The sequence below is a fragment of the Thermobia domestica genome, chromosome 2, assembly GCF_964235325.1.
Source record: "Thermobia domestica chromosome 2, izTheDome1.hap1.1, whole genome shotgun sequence".
Taxonomy (NCBI): Eukaryota; Metazoa; Arthropoda; class Insecta; order Zygentoma; family Lepismatidae; genus Thermobia; species Thermobia domestica.
The window spans coordinates 109984117-110010626 of NC_137455.1; the positions used below are offsets into that span (position 1 = coordinate 109984117).

At 35.5% G+C, this 26510-nt stretch overlaps 1 protein-coding gene across 1 annotated transcript in view; it reads right to left on the reverse strand.

Annotated features, from left to right (window-relative positions):
- Positions 1-26510, reverse strand: part of LOC145679134 (chitin synthase chs-2-like) — an 80755-nt gene that overhangs the window by 37995 nt on the left and 16250 nt on the right. The window contains exons 5-6 of the mRNA XM_081749727.1: positions 1795-1998; positions 97-333 (exon numbers count right to left, since the gene is read on the reverse strand). Of these exons, the coding sequence (XP_081605853.1) occupies positions 97-333; positions 1795-1998 (441 nt within the window). The remainder of the gene's footprint in view (positions 1-96; positions 334-1794; positions 1999-26510) is intronic.

Here is a 26510-nt window from a genome sequence, read left to right on the forward strand (position 1 = left end):
AATATATTCCATACCATAGTTTTAGTTCTGTTATGAATACTTTGAATATCGGAATCTATGCTACAAATTAAAAGAATTGGGTTGCAAATGTAAAGCATTTATCTTTATACAAAGTCATAATATTAAATCTTACCTTCGTAACTTCAATAGCATGAGTTGAAAATCCGGAAGAAAATTCAAGAAACATTTTTGGTAGAGACTCTCCTTTGAGATAAAATATCAACAACATGGAGGCGAAAAACAACATAATTTTGTATATGGATGTAAATATTGATATAAAGTAACGAGTTCTGTTTAATCTTTCCTTCACGTAGCCAAGAAACGCCATAAAACCTGTAAAATTACAGAAACAGATTACTGAGAAATTGTGTAATGGGAGATGGATGTATTATCAAAAGGAAAAATATTGTGCTGACAGTAAGATCCATAGTATTACAATCTTACTATTTTAATTGGCCCAACTTCTCAACATTAACAACAGGACTCTCATTACGTTTTCACTATCAATCATTCATCTGTATAAATCAATTTATACAAAAGATTCAACTGTACAGAAATTTACTTGGATAGTTTAAACACGAAATGTTGTTTTGTGCTTCCATTGTTGTTTGTAATGTTAGAAAATAATCTTTGTGATTTCGCTTTTAAAAGGCATTCTTTCATAGTTTGGAGCTATTATTTTTATATATGTCTAATTTTACCTATTTTCAATACCTCATTTAAGTAATTCAATGTGAAAATATATTTTTGAAAATATTCAATTCGAGTAGGAAATACAAAAGGTAAAAAAAATACAAACTTTTGCTTTAATGTGTACCACTGAATGAATTACTTAACTACAATTAATTAATTAATAATTATATAGTGCTAATTATTAATTAGTATATAGTATTAACATTTTAGTTTTAATCCGAGAATAAACTTTCATAGAATTTACTCTAAGTAAGAGAACAATTTCAAGAAAGAATGATATTTAAGTCCAATTAAATGATATTGAAATCCTATTGTGGTAATAGGAAATCGTCGAGTGTCTGTGGTGCTAAACTAAAATTTTTAACGGTTTTAATTAGAATCACGTAAGTACTTTTTAAAAAATAATAGTAAATATTTAGGGTTAATATATTCTTGATCGAAAAAAAGACAATTTATTTACGGATCGATAACTTATCAGTAATCATATTTAATATAATTTCAATATCTTGAAATGAATAAAGTAAATAATGCAGCGACACAAATAAATGAAATATATAGAAAATTACATTCCTTATGTTGAGTTTTTTTTCAGTTGTTCAAATAATAAATACAAAAGTACAAATAATAATGTTAATGCCAGTATTCAATAAACGGAATTCAATTTGAGGATAGGACGAAATACTATAGCACTGTATATTTTAGTACCTTCCAAAAATAATCTCGGTTGCAAACTTATTATTCGGAGAAGAAGAAATATCTGAGCTGAGTTGAATAATCCTTGATAGTTGAATAAAGTATGAGATTCCTATTCAGGTATATTTATTGTATATATGTGTACAATTGACACGTCTAGGATATTCGTAAAAATGAAATGAGATTACAGTTTCTTTTAATAAAATTTCCTGCATTAAAATTCTTTAAACAGAGAACTCTTGTGTAACTTTCTTCAACCAAACAAATTCCTGTAAAATACAAACATGTCTTGAAATTTCCTTTCAATTTTGTCACTTATGTGGTTTTGTTCTTACAATTTTGTAATTACTCTTGAATACAGTACGATTTATCACGTGTGAGAAAGATATTTAGTACAAAATATATTACCATTGCAGGATTGTTTGGAGATGTAGTTTTCCCACCATCCACAAGACGTCAGAAAAATTGCAACAGGTACCATCCAAATAATAATGTCATTCCTTTCGCTCAGTAACGGCCAAACTATTAAGCCAGATGCTTGAGCTAAAAGTGATAATTTATTTAGGATTTTTATAAATATATTTGCCTCCCTCTCATTCTGTGGTAAATTACCTGCAAGAAAAAAGTGTAACCTGAACATTTAGGGTTGTAGTTTATATCTAAAGAGAATTTTTCTCATTCATGCAAGTCTTCAGTGAGTGTATCCAAATGTATCAATCTTTTGCACATGATTTATGATATCATAAGGAAAATATTAAATTTTGATATAATTAAAGAATTGCATACATATCTACTGTAATCAAAGAAAAGTTACTTAGGTATTAGGTGCTTAATATATTTGTACTGTCTTCAATATTTTTCTAAACTTTCCAAAATGTCAAAATACCTTATGAAAATTACAAAATTTCTTTCTTACATTGACATCACTACATGCTTGTAATACGTTAAAGTTTTCATGTTATACATCATTATGTTCTGTGCTTATTATTTGTATTTAAACAAACAATACGCATAGCGTATGGGTAAAATCACTTATGGAATTAGAAGGATAACTTTACAGGATACAAAAGTTACTATGCTTCTCTAGTACGTAATTAGTAACATGCAATTGTAAAAATCTTACATAGGTATGACAAAAAGAAATGTATCAACGAGGATCAAAGAAACATTAGAAATTCAAAGGACCTGGAGCTTAAGGTATTTAGATTGTCTAAACATTTAGCGACCTCTAAGTACAACATTAATAAGGTATAGTTGCTCCATAAAACCTCTTCAAATTTAAAACTCCACGTACGAATCCTGGGATGAAAGATGAAGGAACCACAATTAAATATAAACAAGGCTTACGAGATAAAAGTTGGAATTATAAGTAATATTAAAAATAATTTATAAATGAAGCTGATTAAATGAAAAAATAACACTATTCTTCAGGATTTTTCACAAAAATTTCCGTAAGTGTAAAAAAATGTATTAATCATAGGATCTAGTTACCCTGATTTATTAGCAACACCAGAAATATGTTTAACCGCAATAGATTAAGTACAACAAAGTTTTCATACTGCTCTACAGGATTATTTTCAGCAATTTTTTGTAAGTGCAAGTGCTGTGTTAAACATAGAGATTGGCTATTTTGATTTCTTGCAGAGGTTTCATGTGCATATATGTTGAAGCAATATATATATTCCAGATTAACCTACAAAATGAAGTGGAGTTTTTTCGAGATAGAGCGTGGAAGCCTTAGATTTTCCTTGTATTAACTATGAGTGCTGTTTTAGTGGAATATATAGGTGAAGATAAGGAAATAACAAATATGTAAATATCAGCCTGATTTATATTCAGATTCGTTTCGATTCATATTGAAAAGATGAAGTTCTCCCTGAAGAAGGTATCAGTACTACATAAGGTATTGAAATAATAGGCTTAAGAATATAAATAATTTGCACAGGTACGTGGAATTTATTGATATACTTGATTTTTTTTTTCATTTTGATTCGTTTAAAAAGAAAAAGTGATAGAAAGATAAGGAAAATATGAACATAAGATTGAAAAGATTTCTTTTCTTGAATCGTAGAGAAAAGGGCCTCATGAGGATCAATGAGCGATTCTATGGTAAGAATAACTTAGTAAGTTGAATATTTAATAAATTTACAAATCCTTTCCTTTAGCAAAGGAGACATAAACAAAACCATTTAGTCATGCACTTGCTAATGCCCTTGCCAGCGTAAATACCTGTGCGAACACTAGTTTTCAAGATACAGTTGTAGTGTCTCATTTCAAAACAATATCATTCTAAAGAGAAATGCTCAAATTTGGAGATGTGTAATACAGTATTTTGTCCACCCTACTTATGGAACTAATTCTGTGAAGAATCTTTTATGTGTTCGATTTGCTATTTTATCACTACAGGATCACATACCATTCTAAATCATCAGGAGTTAATATTTATCTGGATAATATTAAAAGAATGAAATCATATCCCTTGAAATTTTTAAAATCTTACTAAAATTATTCCATTCAGACAATAAAAATAAGTGGATAAAATACTCTCTGGACTAATGAATATGATATTTTGATGAAAAATTCGGTTTAGTTTATTCTAAATTATCTCAGCTAAAGATCTGCATATTGACTATAAGAGACCATAGTTATGAGTTAGGGAAGTTACTGAAGGTTTTAGTGATTGAGTCTTTGGACAGAAAGGGTCCAAGAGATGGTTTGTTAGGCATTTGTGTAGGAGGTATATCAAAAAATTTAGTGATGTATTTATAGGCAAATAAAGTTGAATAAAATGTTAGATACAGAAGAGATTAATGTAGACCTTCATTTAAAGATTAACATGCAAGAGAAAATGTCTACTTACTAACAATTATATAGAGAACGACTGTTCTAATCTTCTTAACAACTGCTGTAGTGATTATAAATGAACTTTTGCTTTAATAACCTACATTACCAATTTTGAATAATTTGACGCAAAGTTCGCACGTATATAACATTACATCGAACTCTTTGAATTTCTTTGTGTTGTGATACAAATCCTAAAAGAAAGGAAATTTAGCCACTTTCTTTGCTGCAATAGGCCTTCTACTAACGAAGAGATTCAGGACTGTGTTTGCTTGAAGATCATTCAATTAAGACTTTCTAACGGAAGACTTCAAAGGTATGTGTGTAATATGCCATTACAGTCTAATGATATTATGTTCTTAATAGGAGGGTGCCCGAAATTTTTTGCACCGACTGTACTTGATGTTTAACAAAAAATTTCTGGCTGTTCATATAATTCGTAATTTTATTTGTTATTCTATTTTAAATTAACATGGGAAACTGTAAAAAATTCATTAGGAATTATAGTTTTGGGAATCAATACCTTTATTTATATTTTAAATTAGTTATAAGTCTTGTATATGGATGTGTAAATGGATTATTACAATTCTTACGGTGTCAGTGCTATCTGAAAATATAGATCCACTATTGGACAGAACTTTCAGACCAAATAACCAATCTAAAATTCGACAGAATTTTCAGGACCACCCTTCACCTCTCTTTTAGATACCTAGGTCCTTCTAAAATCTAGTTTAATCCAGATTTTACCAAATTTTATTCGTTTCAAAGCCCCACCGCCAAAATGCTTAGTTTTGATTGGCTGATAAACCCACGCTATGATATTAGGGCGCAATTATTCCATTCCTTGCAAGAATTCCGCTGAAGACGCCGGACTAGGATCTTCTAGCTCAGAAAGTCGAAAATTAGCTGGAAAAGCTGCATTAACAAGGTAAATCTAGTTGATAATGGAATAGAGACCATCCAGGAAGCTAAGGAGCCATAAACTATTAAATTTTCCAGATCAAAACTGGACTAAAAAGGCTGAAATAGGAAGCATAACTCGGTGACGCCATGTTGTGCAGATATAGTTCGTGATGGACAGAATTCAGGATAGTGTGTGCATTTAATCTCCTTTCCCAAACCCAGTTTGCAGTTCAGTGAATCAAATAGTTAAATTTCCCTCTTGCCCCTCCTGAATCAGTGTAGGTTCGGTCAGACCTGTCCGTTCAGTAATCTGTCTGTGTAGTTAGTACGTGATTTTTTTTCATATATATATATGGCGGTATTTTTAGGTCTGTTTGTAGTGTTAGTAACCATCAGCATGTACGTGTAAATTAAGCAGGGGGCTCCTATCTGACTCCCAAATTGGGAGTACGGCTTCCAGCGGGATGAGTTGAACATTTAGTTTGTTTCCGGGTTCCTGCCCCTTCAGGGCAGGGGTCCTATTGTTAGCTAATACTCCGATATGTCCCCTCAGGGCATTGATTAAACAGGTTAAGTAAAGAATGTGATTTAGTAAATATAAGGGCCAGTTGGCCCTGTTCATTTCTTTCCTTTCGTTACTTTTCATAGAGCCGATTTAACATGGTAAAATATGAGTTTTCTGTGTATATTTATTAGTAGTAAGGTAGTGTGTAGTATGAATGTGGCATGTATGTGTTCGTAATGTAGAAACATGTTCTAGTAGTAGTAATTGTGATAGTTAAGTGATGAAAGAGTGTGTGAGATAATTAAATACGGACAGTGTAGTATTTACTATGCGATAAATTTTTTATTACTCCGTCATTAAGTGAACGTAATATAGTATAATAATTCCGTGTACAAGGTCACATTCAGTTGTTCAAGGGTTGATTATATCGTCGCTAGCCCTAGTGTCAAAAGTCAGTACTAACCGCCATTCTTCCGTCGAGGTGCTTAGTGATTTAGTTTTCATGAAATTGACCTTTCTTTCCGAAATAAAACCTAGAAGGTATAATTCACAGCCCATATGAATGTACAGTTAGGTCAAGTGACCCAAAATTAATATATTCTGAAAGTTTCAACATTCTGCATAGTCTAGAAATCGAGATATTTAAGTAAATAAACAATACGTAATTTTTTATCAGAAGTCGGGCGATATGATGCTAGTTCTTCGCTTTGAAATTATATTAAATGTTCATTTCTTTCTTCGTGGCTGCAGAAGTTCATTGTTGCTGCAGAATTTTATAAACATTAAACATTATCGCAGATAATTCTATTTTCAGTGAACATACGTAGGATATTTTTTTCTTTCTTCTTAATAAAGCTACCGAGTATTACATAGTATTGTGTGTGGAATGAAAGAGTCTTGAGTTCGAGTGAGGTTGTCGTGCGGTGATCGGAATGGGAAATGTTTGTAGTGACCATAGATTTTAAAGTGTTATGATGAAATGTGTATATAGGCTGGGCGTAGATAGAGGAAACAGGGTGTTTGTAGAATATAGCGTCGTGGCAAATGAAAAGAATGATGATATGAATATGATATGAATATTAATGTGAATATGAATATAAAGTATATGAATATTGTAGTAAATGAATATAGAATATAGGACACCCATATAGTTAAATATATAGTAGCCCAGTGAATACTTCGCCGTGTGTTGATATATAGATATTGAATAGATACGTGTAGCTACAGACATCTCAGGTTCTGACCCCTGCACCATAATATCACGCGGACCGGAGGGCAATATATAGTCGGACTATGGTATACTTTGTAGGTTTATGTGTTATAATAATAATCAACCATAGTAATACCATCTGATAGAAGGGGTAGCATCATACAATCGCTGACTAGACATATTGAATAATAAATTGTGAAAAGACAGTAGTAGTTATACATCAGGGCTGTAGTGAATTATATTTTCTGGTCAGTTTTAAAATAGAATATCCTGCTCCGTGAGATTTTTTTTCCTTCACGTTACCTACTCGGGCTAGCTTACAATGTTCATGGAGGCGACAGCTCTGACAGGGTTACAGAATCAAAACAATTAATTATTGAAATTTATTATACCGTACCCGGGCATCGACCTCTCCCCCCTTGAATATTTTCGTTTTCTTTTCTTAGTTTCCAAACTAGATAGTGATGGAAATTAATCGATGCCTCAGAATTTAGCGCATTCTGCGAAGGGGAGCTATCGGTGAGGTTTGGCCGTAGAAATCACCGATCCGAAATTCAGTTTATTTAATTTTTTTTTTATTTTGGCAAATCACTAATTAGGGATATCTTAGCTATTACTCTAGTTTCATTACTGTCCTAGAACCTCCTTAGTTCTTCTGAGGGGTCGAATGTTTTTTTTTTCTTACTTAGAGATTTCAAAACTGGGGACGCAGTTACCCGGTCCCTTCCCCCTCTCCTTTTATCCTGCTGGTCTGGGCCGGATACGGGGATCGGATTTCAATCTTACAAGCAAATTCTTGTGGGATTGGGATCTGATGGACACAGAACTTGCATCCTTGGCAGCAGGGACTCCCTCTTAGTTTACGTATTTAAGTAAACCACCCTCTTTCGGCATATGTGAATATTTTGGCTATGAGTTGTTATATATTTAAATTCGATCACTCTTCTGTGTAGTGAGTAGTACTTTAATCTTTCTCCTTTCGTTGGCGCCGCTTTCTCTCTCTTGTCTCTTTCTTCCTTCTTACTTCGAGATTTTTTTTTTAAATTTTCAACCTTCCCCCCGATTTTGAACTTGTCGCTTACGATTTATTTAACGTACAACTCTGATCTGAAATTACCAGCTGAGACGTTGCAAGACACGATTCATGGATAGAGTAGATAGTGATTGAGTCCTCCATCTCGTTTTGCCCTATCGCCGAAATGAACAAAGACTTCGTAGTTGACGACACTTAAATTACGTTCTTTCACCGTCGTCCCTTTTAAGTTTTTTTTAATCCATTGGTCACTTTCTTTTCTGTTTTGGTTTTCGTTTACCTTGTAGTTGGTCTGGGCCCAGAAATTGTATTTTAGGTTATCTAGTTATATCTCTAGAAATGCTCTGTGTTACGTGCCTGCCTTCCAAAGTTTTTTTTCCCTTCATGATGTAAACATGAGTTGATTATATAAAAGTGAAAAATTTATAGATGCGCGGTATCATGTAAAAAAAAATCGATTTTCTTTTTCATATGTAATGTCGGAAGTCATTTGTTTTCTTGGACAATGTTTGCAACCTTTTAAAAAATTATTGTTGGGGTGATTAATTTAAATGTGTGCGCATTTATATAGAGAAATGAATACGTCGAAATGTATATGTAAGTAGTATGTGAATATGATTTTAAGGTAAAAGTATGATATTAAATGTATTATGAATATATGTAAGAGCGCTCGTGTCTGTCCCCCTAAACGTGTGTTGGTTGCTATAGTTTACCAGTAAGTTCTCCGACGAATGTAAGAATGTAGATTTTGTTAAGAATACCGCCGTGCACTTAAGTAATTTTCCTTTTCTTTTGAATAAATGTAAATGGTACATTATGTAATTATGTAATGGCATGTATTGGAAAGTAACGGCAGGTCTAAACGAAACTCACATCATAACGCATATTATCCCTGAACTACCAACCTAAAACCATTGTGGAAAGTGCACCTTGAATCCTTCTCACCTTCATATGTATCCTGTGACTTGACCAGTTTTTTTTTAATCCTCAATTTGAACCTTTATACTCCGTACACCTGCGGGAGATCGTTTTTAAAAAATCCGAATTATATACACATATATACGAAAGTGATCTTGAAGAAAGGTCTCATGACGTGTCCCTGTGTTAAATAAATAACTTAAAACTAAGCAAATAATAAGTTTGGAAATGGATCGTCTAAGAGGAGAAACATCCTCTAGTGAAAGTTATTTTCTCAAAATCCCTAGATGGGTAAAGCGTCGTAATGTGCGATTGCAGACATAAACTGTTACGAATTACAAACCAAATATAGACGATAAATGGTTTTTGTAAACCGATAGTTAGATATATATATATAGATAGATAGATAAATGACCACAAACTAAGTCAAATGGAGCGAAATGTTTTGGACACTATGATTAGTGCGTGATCTGTGATTTGAACGCTCAAAACCATTAATATTTTATTACCCGATGTGAGGTAGAGACTCATATAAGTTCTGATACACCAAAAAGTTCTTTTTTTTCTTTTCTTTCCTCTTTGTCAAATTTTTTTTCAAGTGAAATAAGTGTCTTTTTGCGTATGTCGCAAATCATAATTTTGCTTTAGCATGCCTAAGATATGATACATGTAATTATATTTTTTTTCTTTTCTTTCCATTTGTCAATATACAAAAATTTACTAAAATATAACACTATGTACTCTATTGATATATAACCAATAACTTGTGCTTTTAATATTTTCTTCATAATTATTTGTTTGTCTTTTCTTTTCACTATGGATGTAATAAATTATTTGTATCTTTGTAGTTAGTTGGTTTCCTTTAAACATATATACACTGTCCTGAGTGAGTGAGCGTGTGAATGCATGATAGATTTAATTTAGGTAATTTTAGTGATATCCTTTGTCATATTAACATCTGTAATATTTGTGACATGTTTTAATAGATGTGTTAAGGTAAATAACCTAGGTCATGAAGGACCGCTACTAATGGTTTAAATCGGCTCTAGGAGTGAAACAAAAATAGCAGGATGAGCCTAAATACGACATCTTTCTTCCAGGAAGTTGAAATTCTTATTGATACGATACATAAATTTATATTGAGTTTATAAGTCTGATTTTTTTTTCCTCTTGGCTAATTCATATGTGTGGTCGATCCTAGAGAACAGAGTTCAGATGCTGGATGGTTATCAATCACCGGTTGGAATAACAGTACAAAGAATGATTTCACCTTTCTCGTTTCCAGGTCTAGGTCTGGGCAATCCCACGGTGGTGGTGCCTGGAGCTAGGTCTGGGTGGTATGAGGGAACATGTGTCTATTCCGAAGCATTTCAAAATTGATTAGTCGTTAATAACATTTAGAATGATTCATCTTTCAACGACTTTCCCGACCTTTTACTATATTTCCGGAATTATCCAGTAATCTGTTTCTTATTAAAATACCCTCTGTCTTTTTCTTTCTTCTTTTTCTACCTCCTTCTTTACCCTTCTACTTTCTTCTCTTTCTTTTCTATTTCTAAATGAAAGAAAACGGAGTCATGATTGAGAGTAGTCGCTATTGGCACGGTCAATAAGTTGTTTAGATGAGTTTTCTTCGGGAGTCCGATATGGAATAATCAACAATAACAAGAAAGTTTATTGGAATTTACTTTATTGGAAAATAATCCGGATTTCAATCAGTAGGTGATGTTTCGTAATCGTCCTCGTTAAAGAGAATTAATTTTAGCGACTTCTCTCCAGTACATTGCACGTTATTAAATTTTTCTTCGTTTTCGTTTTTCTTTCAATATTGGCTAACCGTGACAGGACCTGTTATCCTGGAAACGGCGGTTTCTATGGCAACGGACAACGTTTTCTTTCAATATTGGCGACCGTTGACATCGGATAGTTACCATGGAAACAATTGTTTTCCCTTGTAACGGATCTGAAATTATTTATTAAACACTGTTTAGGATCGAGCACATATTGACTTGGCCACAAAAGGTGCATAAGTAAAAAGTTACAGTGAGATTAAATAATTATAGTCATTGGCTGTTCTGCTATCTTTGTCTCTCTCTGTAGAAAGGGGGAAATGAAGGAATTTGCTAAAGTGACTTCTAAAATTTGAAAATGCTGGAAGTTGACCCAAGGAGGGAATTAGATAGGAGTCCTTAATTTATGAATAGTACCTGAATAATAAGTATTGTTAGTCTATAAGTATATAATTGCATGTGTTTATATTGTGTCTTTTTATATGGAAACTATGGCAACCAATAGGGAAGTCGTATCACACGAGAACGTGGAAGTCTCATGTACACAATGTACTTTAGAAAGTAGTGAGAAAAGAGCTCGCGTCTCTCGTAGGCTAGTGAGGTGTCACGAATGTGGGTTGAAATGGATTCATTTCAGTTGTATTAATTTAGAGGATACTGCTGAAAATGCAGAAAAGGTCCGGGCTGGGGAGATAGTTAAATACTGCAAAGAATGTGAGGGGAAGCTTCACCAGTCGCGTGAACCCATGAGTTTATCCTCTGAGAGAGAAAAGGAACATCCCGATTCAGACGGTGAGCGAGGGTATAGTACCCCGAAGAACCGAGGCCAAATATCTCCAGTGGAGATATCTGACCTCGATGATGATGAAAAAGATGGGGATTCAAGTGGTGATAAAACCAAAGAAGAGCAAAGGAAGACTGTGTCATCTAATAATGACGCTCTCCTCCTTTCATTGCAACAAATGCTACAAGAAATGAATGAAAATAGCCGGGAGATGAGACGCGAAATAAATGAAAAAATAGATAAAAATAGCCTGGAAATGAGACGCGAAATAAATGAGAATAGCCTGGAGATGAGACGCGAAATGAATGAGAATAGCCGAGAGATGAGACGTGAAATAAATGAAAAATTTGATACCTCGAAACGAGAAACCGAATCTCGATTTGAGGTACTAACCAAGAAAATCGACAACATATGTTCGGACTTTGCTTCCTCAATAACTACGTTGAGAGAGCAAATGTCTACTGAAATTGACTTGGTCAGATGCGAGGCTCAGCAATCTCTAAAGCAACTTCAGCAGGAGACTGAGGGTAAATTCGATCATGTAAATTCTGAAATTGAACAAATGGATACCAAATTGCATAAAATCAACAATAAATTAGAAACACAGCAGGCCGAAATTGATAGTTTAAAGTCAACCTTGTCAGACTTATCATTGGAAACCAAACGGGAAGTAACTGACCAGAAAATTTCGAAAATTCAAAACGAGATAGTAAATATTCAAAAAGAAATGACGAAATCTAGTCGCGAAAAATCAGAGGTAACCTATCCTTTCCCCGGTAGCGATTCCTCAGAAATATTACCCGCTATAACAACTACCCGTGGCGCAGGAAAAGAAAATTTAACGTCAGTTGATGCACGGGATATTGCGACGCACTACCCCATGCATCGGTCAGAACCAAAGTCGTGGTTCAATTCCAATAGTGTACCGAATCAGTCGAGTGTTGTGACGACTACGGTCACTAGCGTGAGTGCTCCCTCCTTACATGGAGGTATACAATCACATAGCGTGTTGCCGGGAAGAGGAGATGGGTGCCATTCTGAGTCGTTGTTCACGGGTGCGATTGGTCCGGGGATGGAGCCCAACATATTCAATACGACCAACAGAATCCCTTTCACTTACAAGGGGAATTATATCACCGCTACGACGTCGTCGGTGGTAAATCCGGTGACAACTCCGATTGTGCAGGATAATATGTTAATTCCCAGTAACTATTCCCCTGCTTATGTTAGTATGGGTTCCAAGGTTTCGCTGAGGGACATCGAACGTTTTCCCACTTTTGACGGGAATATTACCAATGGACAGCCTCGTGTTTTTCTGCGTAGATTGCAGCAGTGTTTAGAAATGTATCGGCTGACCGATAGAGAACGTTTACAAATAGTTGAAAAACTTTTAATTGCAGCATCAGGCGCGTGGTTTGCTTCTATTAAATATAGAATTCATACGTTTGATGATTTTCTGATCTTTTTTAAGGAAGAATACTGCAACGAACATATAGAGAGGCTTCAGAAACGCAACCTCCAATCTTTAAGATATGATCGAGCCAAGTATGGGTCCCTTTTGGACTATGCTTGGAAGATCATCGAACTGTACTATCAGATTGCAGAAAATCCATCGCAAGCCGAGCTAGTAGACATAATAGTGAACGATCTTCCACCAGATGAGTCGCGGGCTATTGCTTCCCACTTATGCCAAACGGTGCGAGAAGTTACGTCACGCCTAGCTGCCCTGTGTGGGAAAGAAACTGGAGGCCCACCAAAGAGGTATTTCGCCCGACAAGCAAAAGTTGTGAAACCCGTGAAAAGCAAGGCAACGGCTAGTTGCCAAACGGACTTTCTGAGTTACACCCAAGCTGGATCTCGCTATCCGAGTGGGAGTGGCTCAGAAAGCAATCAATATAACGGTCGACGTCTGTTCCGTAACCGACCAATGTTTAACAATCGACGGGGTTATCGCCCCTATGACCGCACAATGGGGGAATCGAACCCGAATAGGGACGATAATAGAAGGAACTTTAATGGGGCGTACCGGAGAAGAGAAAACGGTAATGGTCAAAACGGCAATGTTAACAATAACTGTGCAGGTAGACCTCAGAATTCTGCCCCTTCGCAAATACCAACTAATGGCGGAAATGGAATTCTAGCCACTCGAGGGATTGATAGTCGCGAGACCGCTGTCAAATCGACAAACTAATTCCGCAACTACCTGGTGAAATGGGGGAGGATAGTTGCGGGAAAATATACCCCATTATTTTGAAAAACCAGACTGACCACGAATGTAAATCTAATTTGTGGACACAAAATTTATCATTTCGGGACTCGTTACAATTTGTTATAAAATTTGTTATAGATGAGGAACCCTTTGCTTCAAGTGAAGAACGCTATTTTTCTACCTCTCCCAGCCTACGAGGAAGTATCGGCGGCGTTGAACTTGTCGCTACAATAGATAGTGGCTCGGAGCTCTGCCTAATGGACTGGGAGGTGTGGAAAAAATTAAAGCAACGGTTTCCATCCGCTAAATTGAGACCATACACGGGCCTTACACTTGGCGCTTTCGCTGGAAAAGAAAGTTTTTCGGTTCAGGGCGTTCAAAATTTTAACCTAAACATACAAAATCATATATTCGAAATAGCCATTTTCGTCATAAAGTACTTGCGAACGGACCTAATACTGGGATGTCCGTTTTTAGACAAATTTCATTGTATCATTGACCGGGAAAAGAAAGAGATTAGAATGAAATATAGTTTAGGAAACACTGTTGTCGTTCCTACGGATCGACCGAACATAATGCTAGTGAAATTACCAGTAGAAGAGATTGCAATCGGTGAATCAGGATGGCTGGTGGTGGATCAACCCATGCTTGACCCCAGTTTAAATTGTCAAGCTGCCTGTGCAGTGACACCTCTCCACAAGGGAGGGGTTAACAGGGGAGATCAGCTGGATCCGCTCCTGGGCACCGAATGCAATGTCTCGGAACAAGAGATTGATTCATATATTGCCACTCGGGATGACTTACCATCACCGATTAAATCAGGTCTTCGGAAATTATTAATAAAGTACCGTTCTCTTTTCTCTGAGTACCCACGCCGCGTTAACGCGCCTCCCTATAAAATACAGTTGAAGGATGAAGAACCAGTTGTTGGACCATGTTATTCCGTTCCTCAGGCTATACAACCTGAGTTTGAAGCAGAGTTGAATAAATGGTTACGGTTGGGGATAGCAATAGAACAAATGTCTCCATATCGAAATCCTATTCATGTCGTCCGGAAGGCCTCTGGCGGTGTACGTCCAGTTTCAGATCTGAGGGCTACCAACTCAAAAATTATATCTCCACAGGTGCAGGTAGAACCTATCAATGAGTTACTACACCGTGTTACGCAGGCAATGTGGTTTTCGTCGTTTGACGCGTCAAGTGCATATTATGGGATCAGTTTACACCCAGACTCTTACCAATGCACCAGTTTTGTGTACAAGGGAAGACAATATTGCCTTACTGTTCTGCCACAGGGGCTGAAAAGTAGTCCTGCTGTATTTCAATCGGTAATGACAAAATTTTTTAATGACTCAACCCGTTCTTTTGTTATTTTGTACTTAGACGATGTTCTAGTAAAATCAACTACTGAAGAAGAGCATTTGGCTCATTTAGAGAGAACTTTCGAAATCTTTAAACAAGCCAATTTTTCATTAAATTTCAAGAAATGTAAGTTCTTTGCACGGGAAATCAAATTTTTAGGACATATAATTAGTGGCAGAACAATAAGGGTTGACCCTCGACTCAATGAGCCAATTCGTTGTTTTCCAGTACCGAAATCCAAGAAAGCATTACAGAAGTTTTTAGGGCTTATAGGATGGAGGCGAAAATTCATCCCAAACTTCTCTGGTCTCACTGCTAATCTGTATCAACTCCTGAAAAAGGATCAGAAATTCGTATTGAATAACGAAGCCTTGGAAACTTTCAATAAACTGAGAACTCTTCTTAGTAATCCACCTGCATTAAGTCAACCAGATTTCTCCTTGCCTTTTCACATCCATAGTGATGCCTGCATGGAAAATTTGGCTGGCCTACTTGCACAATATCCTTCAGATAAAGATAATCCTAACGTCATTGGATATGCCAGTCGACGGGTGAAACCCTATGAGTTGTCTCTTTCAATATCTCAGCTGGAACTCCTGTCAGTCCTGTTCCTCTGTGAACATTTTGAGCAGTATATCATGGGTCGTACTACTTATGTCCATACAGATAACGCGGCAGTCACACATGCATTCACCCAAAAGAACCTTGAGCCACGAACCACCCGCATTCTATTGAAACTGCAGAAATTTGATTTAATTTTCCAACACTGCCCAGGCAGAGAAAATTTTGTAGCCGACACAATTAGCAGATACCCACCTGAGGTATTGCTTGAGCCCGAAACACATTATGTTCATTTTTTAACCAAAACGCAGGATGCCGATATTAATCTAGACTTTATTCGAGAAAATCAAATAACAGATGAGTTATGTAAGAATCTGTTAAAGCAATATGAAAACAACCGTAATCTGGACAGAGTAACAATGTACTGTGGATTAATTTATATTAAACCTTTGCGTATTCAGAAATGGCTCTTAGTAATACCGCAGAGTTGTATACCCCAAATTATCAGTGTTGTCCATTCTACCGGTCACTTTGGAGTTCAGAAGTGTTATCGTTTTTGTCGAGCTATATTTTATTGGAAAAATCAAAAAAACACGATTAAAAACTTCATACGAAATTGCATAGAATGTGCCGAAACAAAGTTTACGAACCGTGCTATAGCTAAGCAGGAATATCATATCCAAGCGGCCGTACCCCATGAGACTCTGGGGGTGGACCTTATTGGAAAATTGCCACCCAGTCAGGGATATTATTATATTTTATCTCTAACAGATATTTATTCTCGTTTCGTTACTTTCCTTCCACTGAAAAAGGCTCATACTAAGGAAATAATCACAGTATTAGAGAGACGATACTTTCATCTATTGCCTTACCCACAGGAATTTTTATCCGATAAAGGACCACAGTTCCAATCTAAGTTATGGCAGGACTTTTCTAACAAATACAAAATTAAACATAAGAAAACTTCCAGTTATTCCCCTCAGGCTAACGGCGTTACGGAACGTAGCCATAAAGAACTCAATAGGTTAGTTAGATTATGGTGTCATGAGGATCAAACCACTTGGCACAAGTACTTAGTAAAAATTCAGGATCTCCTAAATAATTCATATTGTTCCAGTATTGGCTGTACGCCTGCGGAACGCTTTCTTAGTTATTCTGCCGTTGATTGCTATAGGAAAGTGTTCCCATGGCCCAAAGAGTTAGATTCCGTAGATAACCGTTTCCGATACGCTGAAGTAGAGGTAAAATTAAAAAGTCATGCTAAACAGTCGTCAAACGGTATAAATCTGCAAGAAGGGCAATTAGTGATGTTGAAACTGCATAACTTATCCTCACTTATAAAGCATGAGTCAGCAAAATGGATGAAAGTCTATACCGGCCCTTTTTAGCAGTTAAATTATTGAAAAATTGCGCTGTATTACACAATCTAAAAGGTGAAAGTATCGGAACTCACAATTTCCAAAATCTTAAGCTTTTCAACTGTACCGAGGACAAAAAACGGGAACTTCTATCTCAATACCAAAAGTGAATGTTACACTGTCTCATTTGAGTGCATGAGAGTATGAGTGAGTAGTCAGTTTATTAGTATTAATACATGTTAATTCTATTCAACAAAATTTTGTTATTCAAACAAAATTTTTTTTAACGACGCCGGGGAACTGTAATATGCCATTACAGTCTAATGATATTATGTTCTTAATAGGAGGGTGTCCGAAATTTTTTGCACCGACTGTACTTGATGTTTAACAAAAAATTTCTGGCTGTTCATATAATTCGTAATTTTATTTGTTATTCTATTTTAAATTAACATGGGAAACTGTAAAAAATTCATTAGGAATTATAGTTTTGGGAATCAATACCTTTATTTATATTTTAAATTAGTTATAAGTCTTGTATATGGATGTGTAAATGGATTATTACAATTCTTACGGTGTCAGTGCTATCTGAAAATATAGATCCACTATTGGACAGAACTTTCAGACCAAATAACCAATCTAAAATTCGACAGAATTTTCAGGACCACCCTTCACCTCTCTTTTAGATACCTAGGTCCTTCTAAAATCTAGTTTAATCCAGATTTTACCAAATTTTATTCGTTTCAAAGCCCCACCGCCAAAATGCTTAGTTTTGATTGGCTGATAAACCCACGCTATGATATTAGGGCGCAATTATTCCATTCCTTGCAAGAATTCCGCTGAAGACGCCGGACTAGGATCTTCTAGCTCAGAAAGTCGAAAATTAGCTGGAAAAGCTGCATTAACAAGGTAAATCTAGTTGATAATGGAATAGAGACCATCCAGGAAGCTAAGGAGCCATAAACTATTAAATTTTCCAGATCAAAACTGGACTAAAAAGGCTGAAATAGGAAGCATAACTCGGTGACGCCATGTTGTGCAGATATAGTTCGTGATGGACAGAATTCAGGATAGTGTGTGCATTTAATCTCCTTTCCCAAACCCAGTTTGCAGTTCAGTGAATCAAATAGTTAAATTTCCCTCTTGCCCCTCCAGAATCAGTGTAGGTTCGGTCAGACCTGTCCGTTCAGTAATCTGTCTGTGTAGTTAGTACGTGATTTTTTTTTCATATATATATATGGCGGTATTTTTAGGTCTGTTTGTAGTGTTAGTAACCATCAGCATGTACGTGTAAATTAAGCAGGGGGCTCCTATCTGACTCCCAAATTGGGAGTACGGCTTCCAGCGGGATGAGTTGAACATTTAGTTTGTTTCCGGGTTCCTGCCCCTTCAGGGCAGGGGTCCTATTGTTAGCTAATACTCCGATATGTCCCCTCAGGGCATTGATTAAACAGGTTAAGTAAAGAATGTGATTTAGTAAATATAAGGGCCAGTTGGCCCTGTTCATTTCTTTCCTTTCGTTACTTTTCATAGAGCCGATTTAACATGGTAAAATATGAGTTTTCTGTGTATATTTATTAGTAGTAAGGTAGTGTGTAGTATGAATGTGGCATGTATGTGTTCGTAATGTAGAAACATGTTCTAGTAGTAGTAATTGTGATAGTTAAGTGATGAAAGAGTGTGTGAGATAATTAAATACGGACAGTGTAGTATTTACTATGCGATAAATTTTTTATTACTCCGTCATTAAGTGAACGTAATATAGTATAGTAATTCCGTGTACAAGGTCACATTCAGTTGTTCAAGGGTTGATTATATCGTCGCTAGCCCTAGTGTCAAAAGTCAGTACTAACCGCCATTCTTCCGTCGAGGTGCTTAGTGATTTAGTTTTCATGAAATTGACCTTTCTTTCCGAAATAAAACCTAGAAGGTATAATTCACACCCCATATGAATGTACAGTTAGGTCAAGTGACCCAAAATTAATATATTCTGAAAGTTTCAACATTCTGCATAGTCTAGAAATCGAGATATTTAAGTAAATAAACAATACGTAATTTTTTAACAGAAGTCGGGCGATATGATGCTAGTTCTTCGCTTTGAAATTATATTAAATGTTCATTTCTTTCTTCGTGGCTGCAGAAGTTCATTGTTGCTGCAGAATTTTATAAACATTAAACATTATCGCAGATAATTCTATTTTCAGTGAACATACGTAGGATATTTTTTTCTCTCTTCTTAATAAAGCTACCGAGTATTACATAGTATTGTGTGTGGAATGAAAGAGTCTTGAGTTCGAGTGAGGTTGTCGTGCGGTGATCGGAATGGGAAATGTTTGTAGTGACCATAGATTTTAAAGTGTTATGATGAAATGTGTATATAGGCTGGGCGTAGATAGAGGAAACAGGGTGTTTGTAGAATATAGCGTCGTGGCAAATGAAAAGAATGATAATATGAATATGATATGAATATTAATGTGAATATGAATATAAAGTATATGAATATTGTAGTAAATGAATATAGAATATAGGACACCCATATAGTTAAATATATAGTAGCCCAGTGAATACTTCGCCGTGTGTTGATATATAGATATTGAATAGATACGTGTAGCTACAGACATCTCAGGTTCTGACCCCTGCACCATAATATCACGCGGACCGGAGGGCAATATATAGTCGGACTATGGTATACTTTGTAGGTTTATGTGTTATAATAATAATCAACCATAGTAATACCATCTGATAGAAGGGGTAGCATCATGCAATCGCTGACTAGACATATTGAATAATAAATTGTGAAAAGACAGTAGTAGTTATACATCAGGGCTGTAGTGAATTATATTTTCTGGTCAGTTTTAAAATAGAATATCCTGCTCCGTGAGATTTTTTTTTCCTTCACGTTACCTACTCGGGCTAGCTTACAATGTTCATGGAGGCGACAGCTCTGACAGGGTTACAGAATCAAAACAATTAATTATTGAAATTTATTATACCGTACCCGGGCATCGACCTCTCCCCCCTTGAATATTTTCGTTTTCTTTTCTTAGTTTCCAAACTAGATAGTGATGGAAATTAATCGATGCCTCAGAATTTAGCGCATTCTGCGAAGGGGAGCTATCGGTGAGGTTTGGCCGTAGAAATCACCGATCCGAAATTCAGTTTATTTAATTTTTTTTTATTTTGGCAAATCACTAATTAGGGATATCTTAGCTATTACTCTAGTTTCATTACTGTCCTAGAACCTCCTTAGTTCTTCTGAGGGGTCGAATGTTTTTTTTCTTACCTAGAGATTTCAAAACTGGGGACGCAGTTACCCGGTCCCTTCCCCCTCTCCTTTTATCCTGCTGGTCTGGGCCGGATACGGGGATCGGATTTCAATCTTACAAGCAAATTCTTGTGGGATTGGGATCTGATGGACACAGAACTTGCATCCTTGGCAGCAGGGACTCCCTCTTAGTTTACGTATTTAAGTAAACCACCCTCTTTCGGCATATGTGAATATTTTGGCTATGAGTTGTTATATATTTAAATTCGATCACTCTTCTGTGTAGTGAGTAGTACTTTAATCTTTCTCCTTTCGTTGGAGCCGCTTTCTCTCTCTTGTCTCTTTCTTCCTTCTTATTTCGAGATTTTTTTTTTCAATTTTCAACCTTCCCCCCCCCCCCGATTTTGAACTTGTCGCTTACGATTTATTTAACGTACAACTCTGATCTGAAATTACCAGCTGAGACGTTGCAAGACACGATTCATGGATAGAGTAGATAGTGATTGAGTCCTCCATCTCGTTTTGCCCTATCGCCGAAATGAACAAAGACTTCGTAGTTGACGACACTTAAATTACGTTCTTTCACCGTCGTCCCTTTTAAGTTTTTTTTTTAATCCATTGGTCACTTTCTTTTCTGTTTTGGTTTTCGTTTACCTTGTAGTTGGTCTGGGCCCAGAAATGGTATTTTAGGTTATCTAGTTATATCTCTAGAAATGCTCTGTGTTACGTGCCTGCCTTCCAAAGTTTTTTTTTCCCTTCATGATGTAAACACGAGTTGATTATATAAAAGTGAAAAATTTATAGATGCGCGGTATCATGTAAAAAAAAAATCGATTTTCTTTTTCATATGTAATGTCGGAAGTCATTTGTTTTCTTGGACAATGTTTGCAACCTTTTAAAAAATTATTGTTGGGGTGATTAATTTAAATGTGTGCGCATTTATAATAAATATATATATAGAGAAATGAATACGTCGAAATGTATATGTAAGTAGTATGTGAATATGATTTTAAGGTAAAAGTATGATATTAAATGTATTATGAATATATGTAAGAGCGCTCGTGTCTGTCCCCCTAAACGTGTGTTGGTTGCTATAGTTTACCAGTAAGTTCTCCGACGAATGTAAGAATGTAGATTTTGTTAAGAATACCGCCGTGCACTTAAGTAATTTTCCTTTTCTTTTGAATAAATGTAAATGGTACATTATGTAATTATGTAATGGCATGTATTGGAAAGTAACGGCAGGTCTAAACGAAACTCACATCATAACGCATATTATCCCTGAACTACCAACCTAAAACCATTGTGGAAAGTGCACCTTGAATCCTTCTCACCTTCATATGTATCCTGTGACTTGACCAGTTTTTTTTTAATCCTCAATTTGAACCTTTATACTCCGTACACCTGCGGGAGATCGTTTTTAAAAAATCCGAATTATATACACATATATACGAAAGTGATCTTGAAGAAAGGTCTCATGACGTGTCCCTGTGTTAAATAAATAACTTAAAACTAAGCAAATAATAAGTTTGGAAATGGATCGTCTAAGAGGAGAAACATCCTCTAGTGAAAGTTATTTTCTCAAAATCCCTAGATGGGTAAAGCGTCGTAATGTGCGATTGCAGACATAAACTGTTACGAATTACAAACCAAATATAGACGATAAATGGTTTTTGTAAACCGATAGTTAGATATATATATATAGATAGATAGATAAATGACCACAAACTAAGTCAAATGGAGCGAAATGTTTTGGACACTATGATTAGTGCGTGATCTGTGATTTGAACGCTCAAAACCATTAATATTTTATTACCCGATGTGAGGTAGAGACTCATATAAGTTCTGATACACCAAAAAGTTCTTTTTTTTTCTTTTCTTTCCTCTTTGTCAAATTTTTTTTTTCAAGTGAAATAAGTGTCTTTTTGCGTATGTCGCAAATCATAATTTTGCTTTAGCATGCCTAAGATATGATACATGTAATTATATTTTTTTTTCTTTTCTTTCCATTTGTCAATATGATTGAATATACAAAAATTTACTAAAATATAACACTATGTACTCTATTGATATATAACCAATAACATGTGCTTTTAATATTTTCTTCATAATTATTTGTTTGTCTTTTCTTTTCACTATGGATGTAATAAATTATTTGTATCTTTGTAGTTAGTTGGTTTCCTTTAAACATATATACACTGTCCTGAGTGAGTGAGCGTGTGAATGCATGATAGATTTAATTTAGGTAATTTTAGTGATATCCTTTGTCATATTAACATCTGTAATATATGTGACATGTTTTAATAGATGTGTTAAGGTAAATAACCTAGGTCATGAAGGACCGCTACTAATGGTTTAAATCGGCTCTAGGAGTGAAACAAAAATAGCAGGATGAGCCTAAATACGACATCTTTCTTCCAGGAAGTTGAAATTCTTATTGATACGATACATAAATTTATATTGAGTTTATAAGTCTGATTTTTTTTTTCCTCTTGGCTAATTCATATGTGTGGTCGATCCTAGAGAACAGAGTTCAGATGCTGGATGGTTATCAATCACCGGTTGGAATAACAGTACAAAGAATGATTTCACCTTTCTCGTTTCCAGGTCTAGGTCTGGGCAATCCCACGGTCGTGGTGCCTGGAGCTAGGTCTGGGTGGTATGAGGGAACATGTGTCTATTCCGAAGCATTCCAAAATTGATTAGTCGTTAATAACATTTAGAATGATTCATCTTTCAACGACTTTCCCGACCTTTTACTATATTTCCGGAATTATCCAGTAATCTGTTTCTTATTAAAATACCCTCTGTCTTTTTCTTTCTTCTTTTTCTACCTCCTTCTTTACCCTTCTACTTTCTTCTCTTTCTTTTCTATTTCTAAATGAAAGAAAACGGAGTCATGATTGAGAGTAGTCGCTATTGGCACGGTCAATAAGTTGTTTAGATGAGTTTTCTTCGGGAGTCCGATATGGAATAATCAACAATAACAAGAAAGTTTATTGGAATTTACTTTATTGGAAAATAATCCGGATTTCAATCAGTAGGTGATGTTTCGTAATCGTCCTCGTTAAAGAGAATTAATTTTAGCGACTTCTCTCCAGTACATTGCACGTTATTAAATTTTTCTTCGTTTTCGTTTTTCTTTCAATATTGGCTAACCGTGACAGGACCTGTTATCCTGGAAACGGCGGTTTCTATGGCAACGGACAACGTTTTCTTTCATGTGTGAGCATTATAGTAGCAGGATAATGAAGTAATGAAGACAACAAGAAACGAGTCGTCATGCAATTCTCTAAGAGCATAAAGAACAAGCGTCATACTTTAATTTGTATAAGAACTTGTGTAAAGCATTGTGTGGCCACCTAGAGTTAGTATACACAGCGAAACAGTGTTAAGGCACACGTTTCTCACAAACATCTTACCTTAAAACAGATTATCGAGGTATTTACTAGTGTAGAAGACACCGAGAGACTAATGACATTTTCAAGCAACCAAGATGTTTATCATGTTCACTATGGCAAGATTTGATGGGAAGATAGATGATTATAAACACCACACTTATGTTCGGGATTTTGTATTTCGACGTGTTAAAGGCTAAGAACTGTTCGTTAGAGGAAATACCCTGCAATAAGTAAATAATGATATAACTTCAAAAACTCTGTTTATGGTCTAACGAAAGAGGAATAAGAAGAAGGTGGATGAAAAAAAGATGAAGTGGTAGAGCTATCCACAAAACGTGATAATCCCTCCGATTTTAAGTATATAAATTGCATAATTTTTCCATGGTAGATAAAGATTATAAGGAAGTAGGTGCAGCCGGCAGTTTTCTTGGCTTGCAAGACAAAGAGGAGTCCCAAACTTCTAAAAAAAGTTCTGATTCTATAGAGTCTGGCTGACAAGATCCTTTAGAGGAGTCTTCGGAGATGTTATCGGAGAAGAAATTTGGTAAAGTACTGGTTAATTGTTGCGAAAGTAAGATCCTAATCCAAAGGATTTCCTCTTTATAGTTATATATATATATTATAAAATAGAAAATGACTATGTTTGTGACTATTAGTCTCTTGAACCGCCCGACCGATCCCGACCAAATTTTTGACCTAGATGCGGTTCTGGCCTGGGAGTGTCTTTAGCTATTCACTTTGACGGTAGAACGTAGTGGAGGGGCACATGGAAAAAATAAATAAAACTATAACTCTTGAACCACTAGACCGATCTCGACCAAATTTTCAACATAGATGAGATTCGGAACTGGAATAGATTTTATTATTTCACTTTGACGGAAAACATAGGGGAAGAGGAGGAGGGGGAAATATATAAAAATCAATATAAATGAAAATAAAAGTGACTAGGGTTGTGACTTAATAACTCTTGAACCACCAAACCGATCTCAATCAAATTTTCAACATAGATGAAGTTTGGAACTAGAGGGATTTTTTAAATTTTACCTTGACAGTAAAACGTAAGGGAGGATATATATGTATATAAAAATAAATAAAACTTAATAACCTTGAACTACACAACCGAACTCGATCATATTTTCAATATAGATAAGGTTCGAACCTGAGACAATTTTGTCATTTTACTTTGCGGCACAACGAAGAGGAGGGGGAGGGGGAGATATATGTAAAAAAAAATAAAATAAAATAAAAGTGACTGTTTTTGTGACTTCATCACTCTTGAACTACCCGACCGATCTCAATCAAATTATCAACATAGATAGGGTTTGCACTTGGGGTGGTTTTTATCATATCATTTTGACGGTAGGCTTAATGGAGGGGAAGGAATGGGGAGATATATAAAAATAAATAAAACCTAATAACTCTTGAACCATCCGACCGACCTCGATTAAATTTTGAACATAGATGAGATTCAGGACTGGAAAGTTTTTAAAAATATATTTTCTCTTTGACGGTAGAACTTAGAGGCGAAGGAGGGGAGAGGGATTATATATATAGGGGCAAGGAGAGAGCTGAGTTAAATAAAACTTAATAACTCTTGAAACACCCAACCGATCTCGATTAAATTTTCAACATAGATTATGTTTAGGCCTGGGATAACTTTTATCATTTTACTTTGACTGTGCAACTTAGGGGAGGGGGTCGAGGGAGATATACAGAAAAAATGAAAGCGACTTTCTTTGTGACTTCATTACTCTTGGACTACCCGACAGGCCTCGATTAAATTTTCAATATAGACGAGGTTCGATAATAGGATGGTTTTTATCATATCATTTTGGCGATAGAAGTTAAGGGAAGGGGAGGGGAGGGGGAAATATATAAAAATAAATAAAACTTAACTATTGAGCCAACCGACCGATCTCGACCAAATTTTCAGCATAGATGAGATTCGAGCCTGAGATGGTTTCGTCATATCACTTTGAGGGTGCAACGTAGGAGAGGAAGGAGGGGGAGGAACATTTATAAATGATCGAAAACGACCGATATTAGTGTCGAATCTATAGTTTTCGGGGTCACTGATGTGCATAGTGACACTTCTGATACTGATTAAATCTAAATTCAGCACCGCAATTTGGGGGAGGGAAAAGGGAAAAACATAAAACGGATCAAAAATAACTCATATTAGTGTCGAATCCATAGCTTCCGGGGTCGCTGAGATTAACGATGACACTTCCGACTAAGTGCTCCGAAACATGGAGGAGGGGGAGAAGGATATATATATAGATATATATAATTGATCGAAAATCGCTTATATTAGTAGGATCTATCTAATTCGTAGGTTTTTCGGTCACTGAGATGAACAATGACACCTCAGATACCGTTTAAAACCAAATTCAGCCTCGCAATTTGGAGGAGGGAAAGATATATAAAATGATCGAAAATGATTGATATTACTTTCGAATCCATAGTTTTCCGGATCACTGGGATGAACAGTGATCTTTCCGATGCCGTTTAAATCGATGTCACTAAAAGCGAAAACAGCATATTTCACGGGTACCAAACACATGAGATACGGAGTTGTGCATTTAAATTTTCATTTTAACAAAGCGAAGTGGGTAATCGATGCGATATATATATAAAGATAACGGTTCACAAAGTTATAAACATGGAGAAAATTAACTCTACTAATAAGGAAGAGGATAAATTAGATAAAATACAGTCTGACCTCAATTAGACTTTATCAAGAAAGACGGGATATCAAAGGTGTTACAGTAAGATGCATCTACTAAAAATCAGTATCTAGAAGAAGAACAAAAAGAAGAAAGATCGTTCTTTAAGGAACTGAGGAGGATATCGGAAAATTACTAATAATGAGAAGAATTACATTACTCTCATTACAAAATGAGACTAGAAAATAACATATTTTAGCATGTATTCATTTTGTTATATGGTAAAAAAATAATTATGGTTATGTGAGTTAGGAAAGTCAC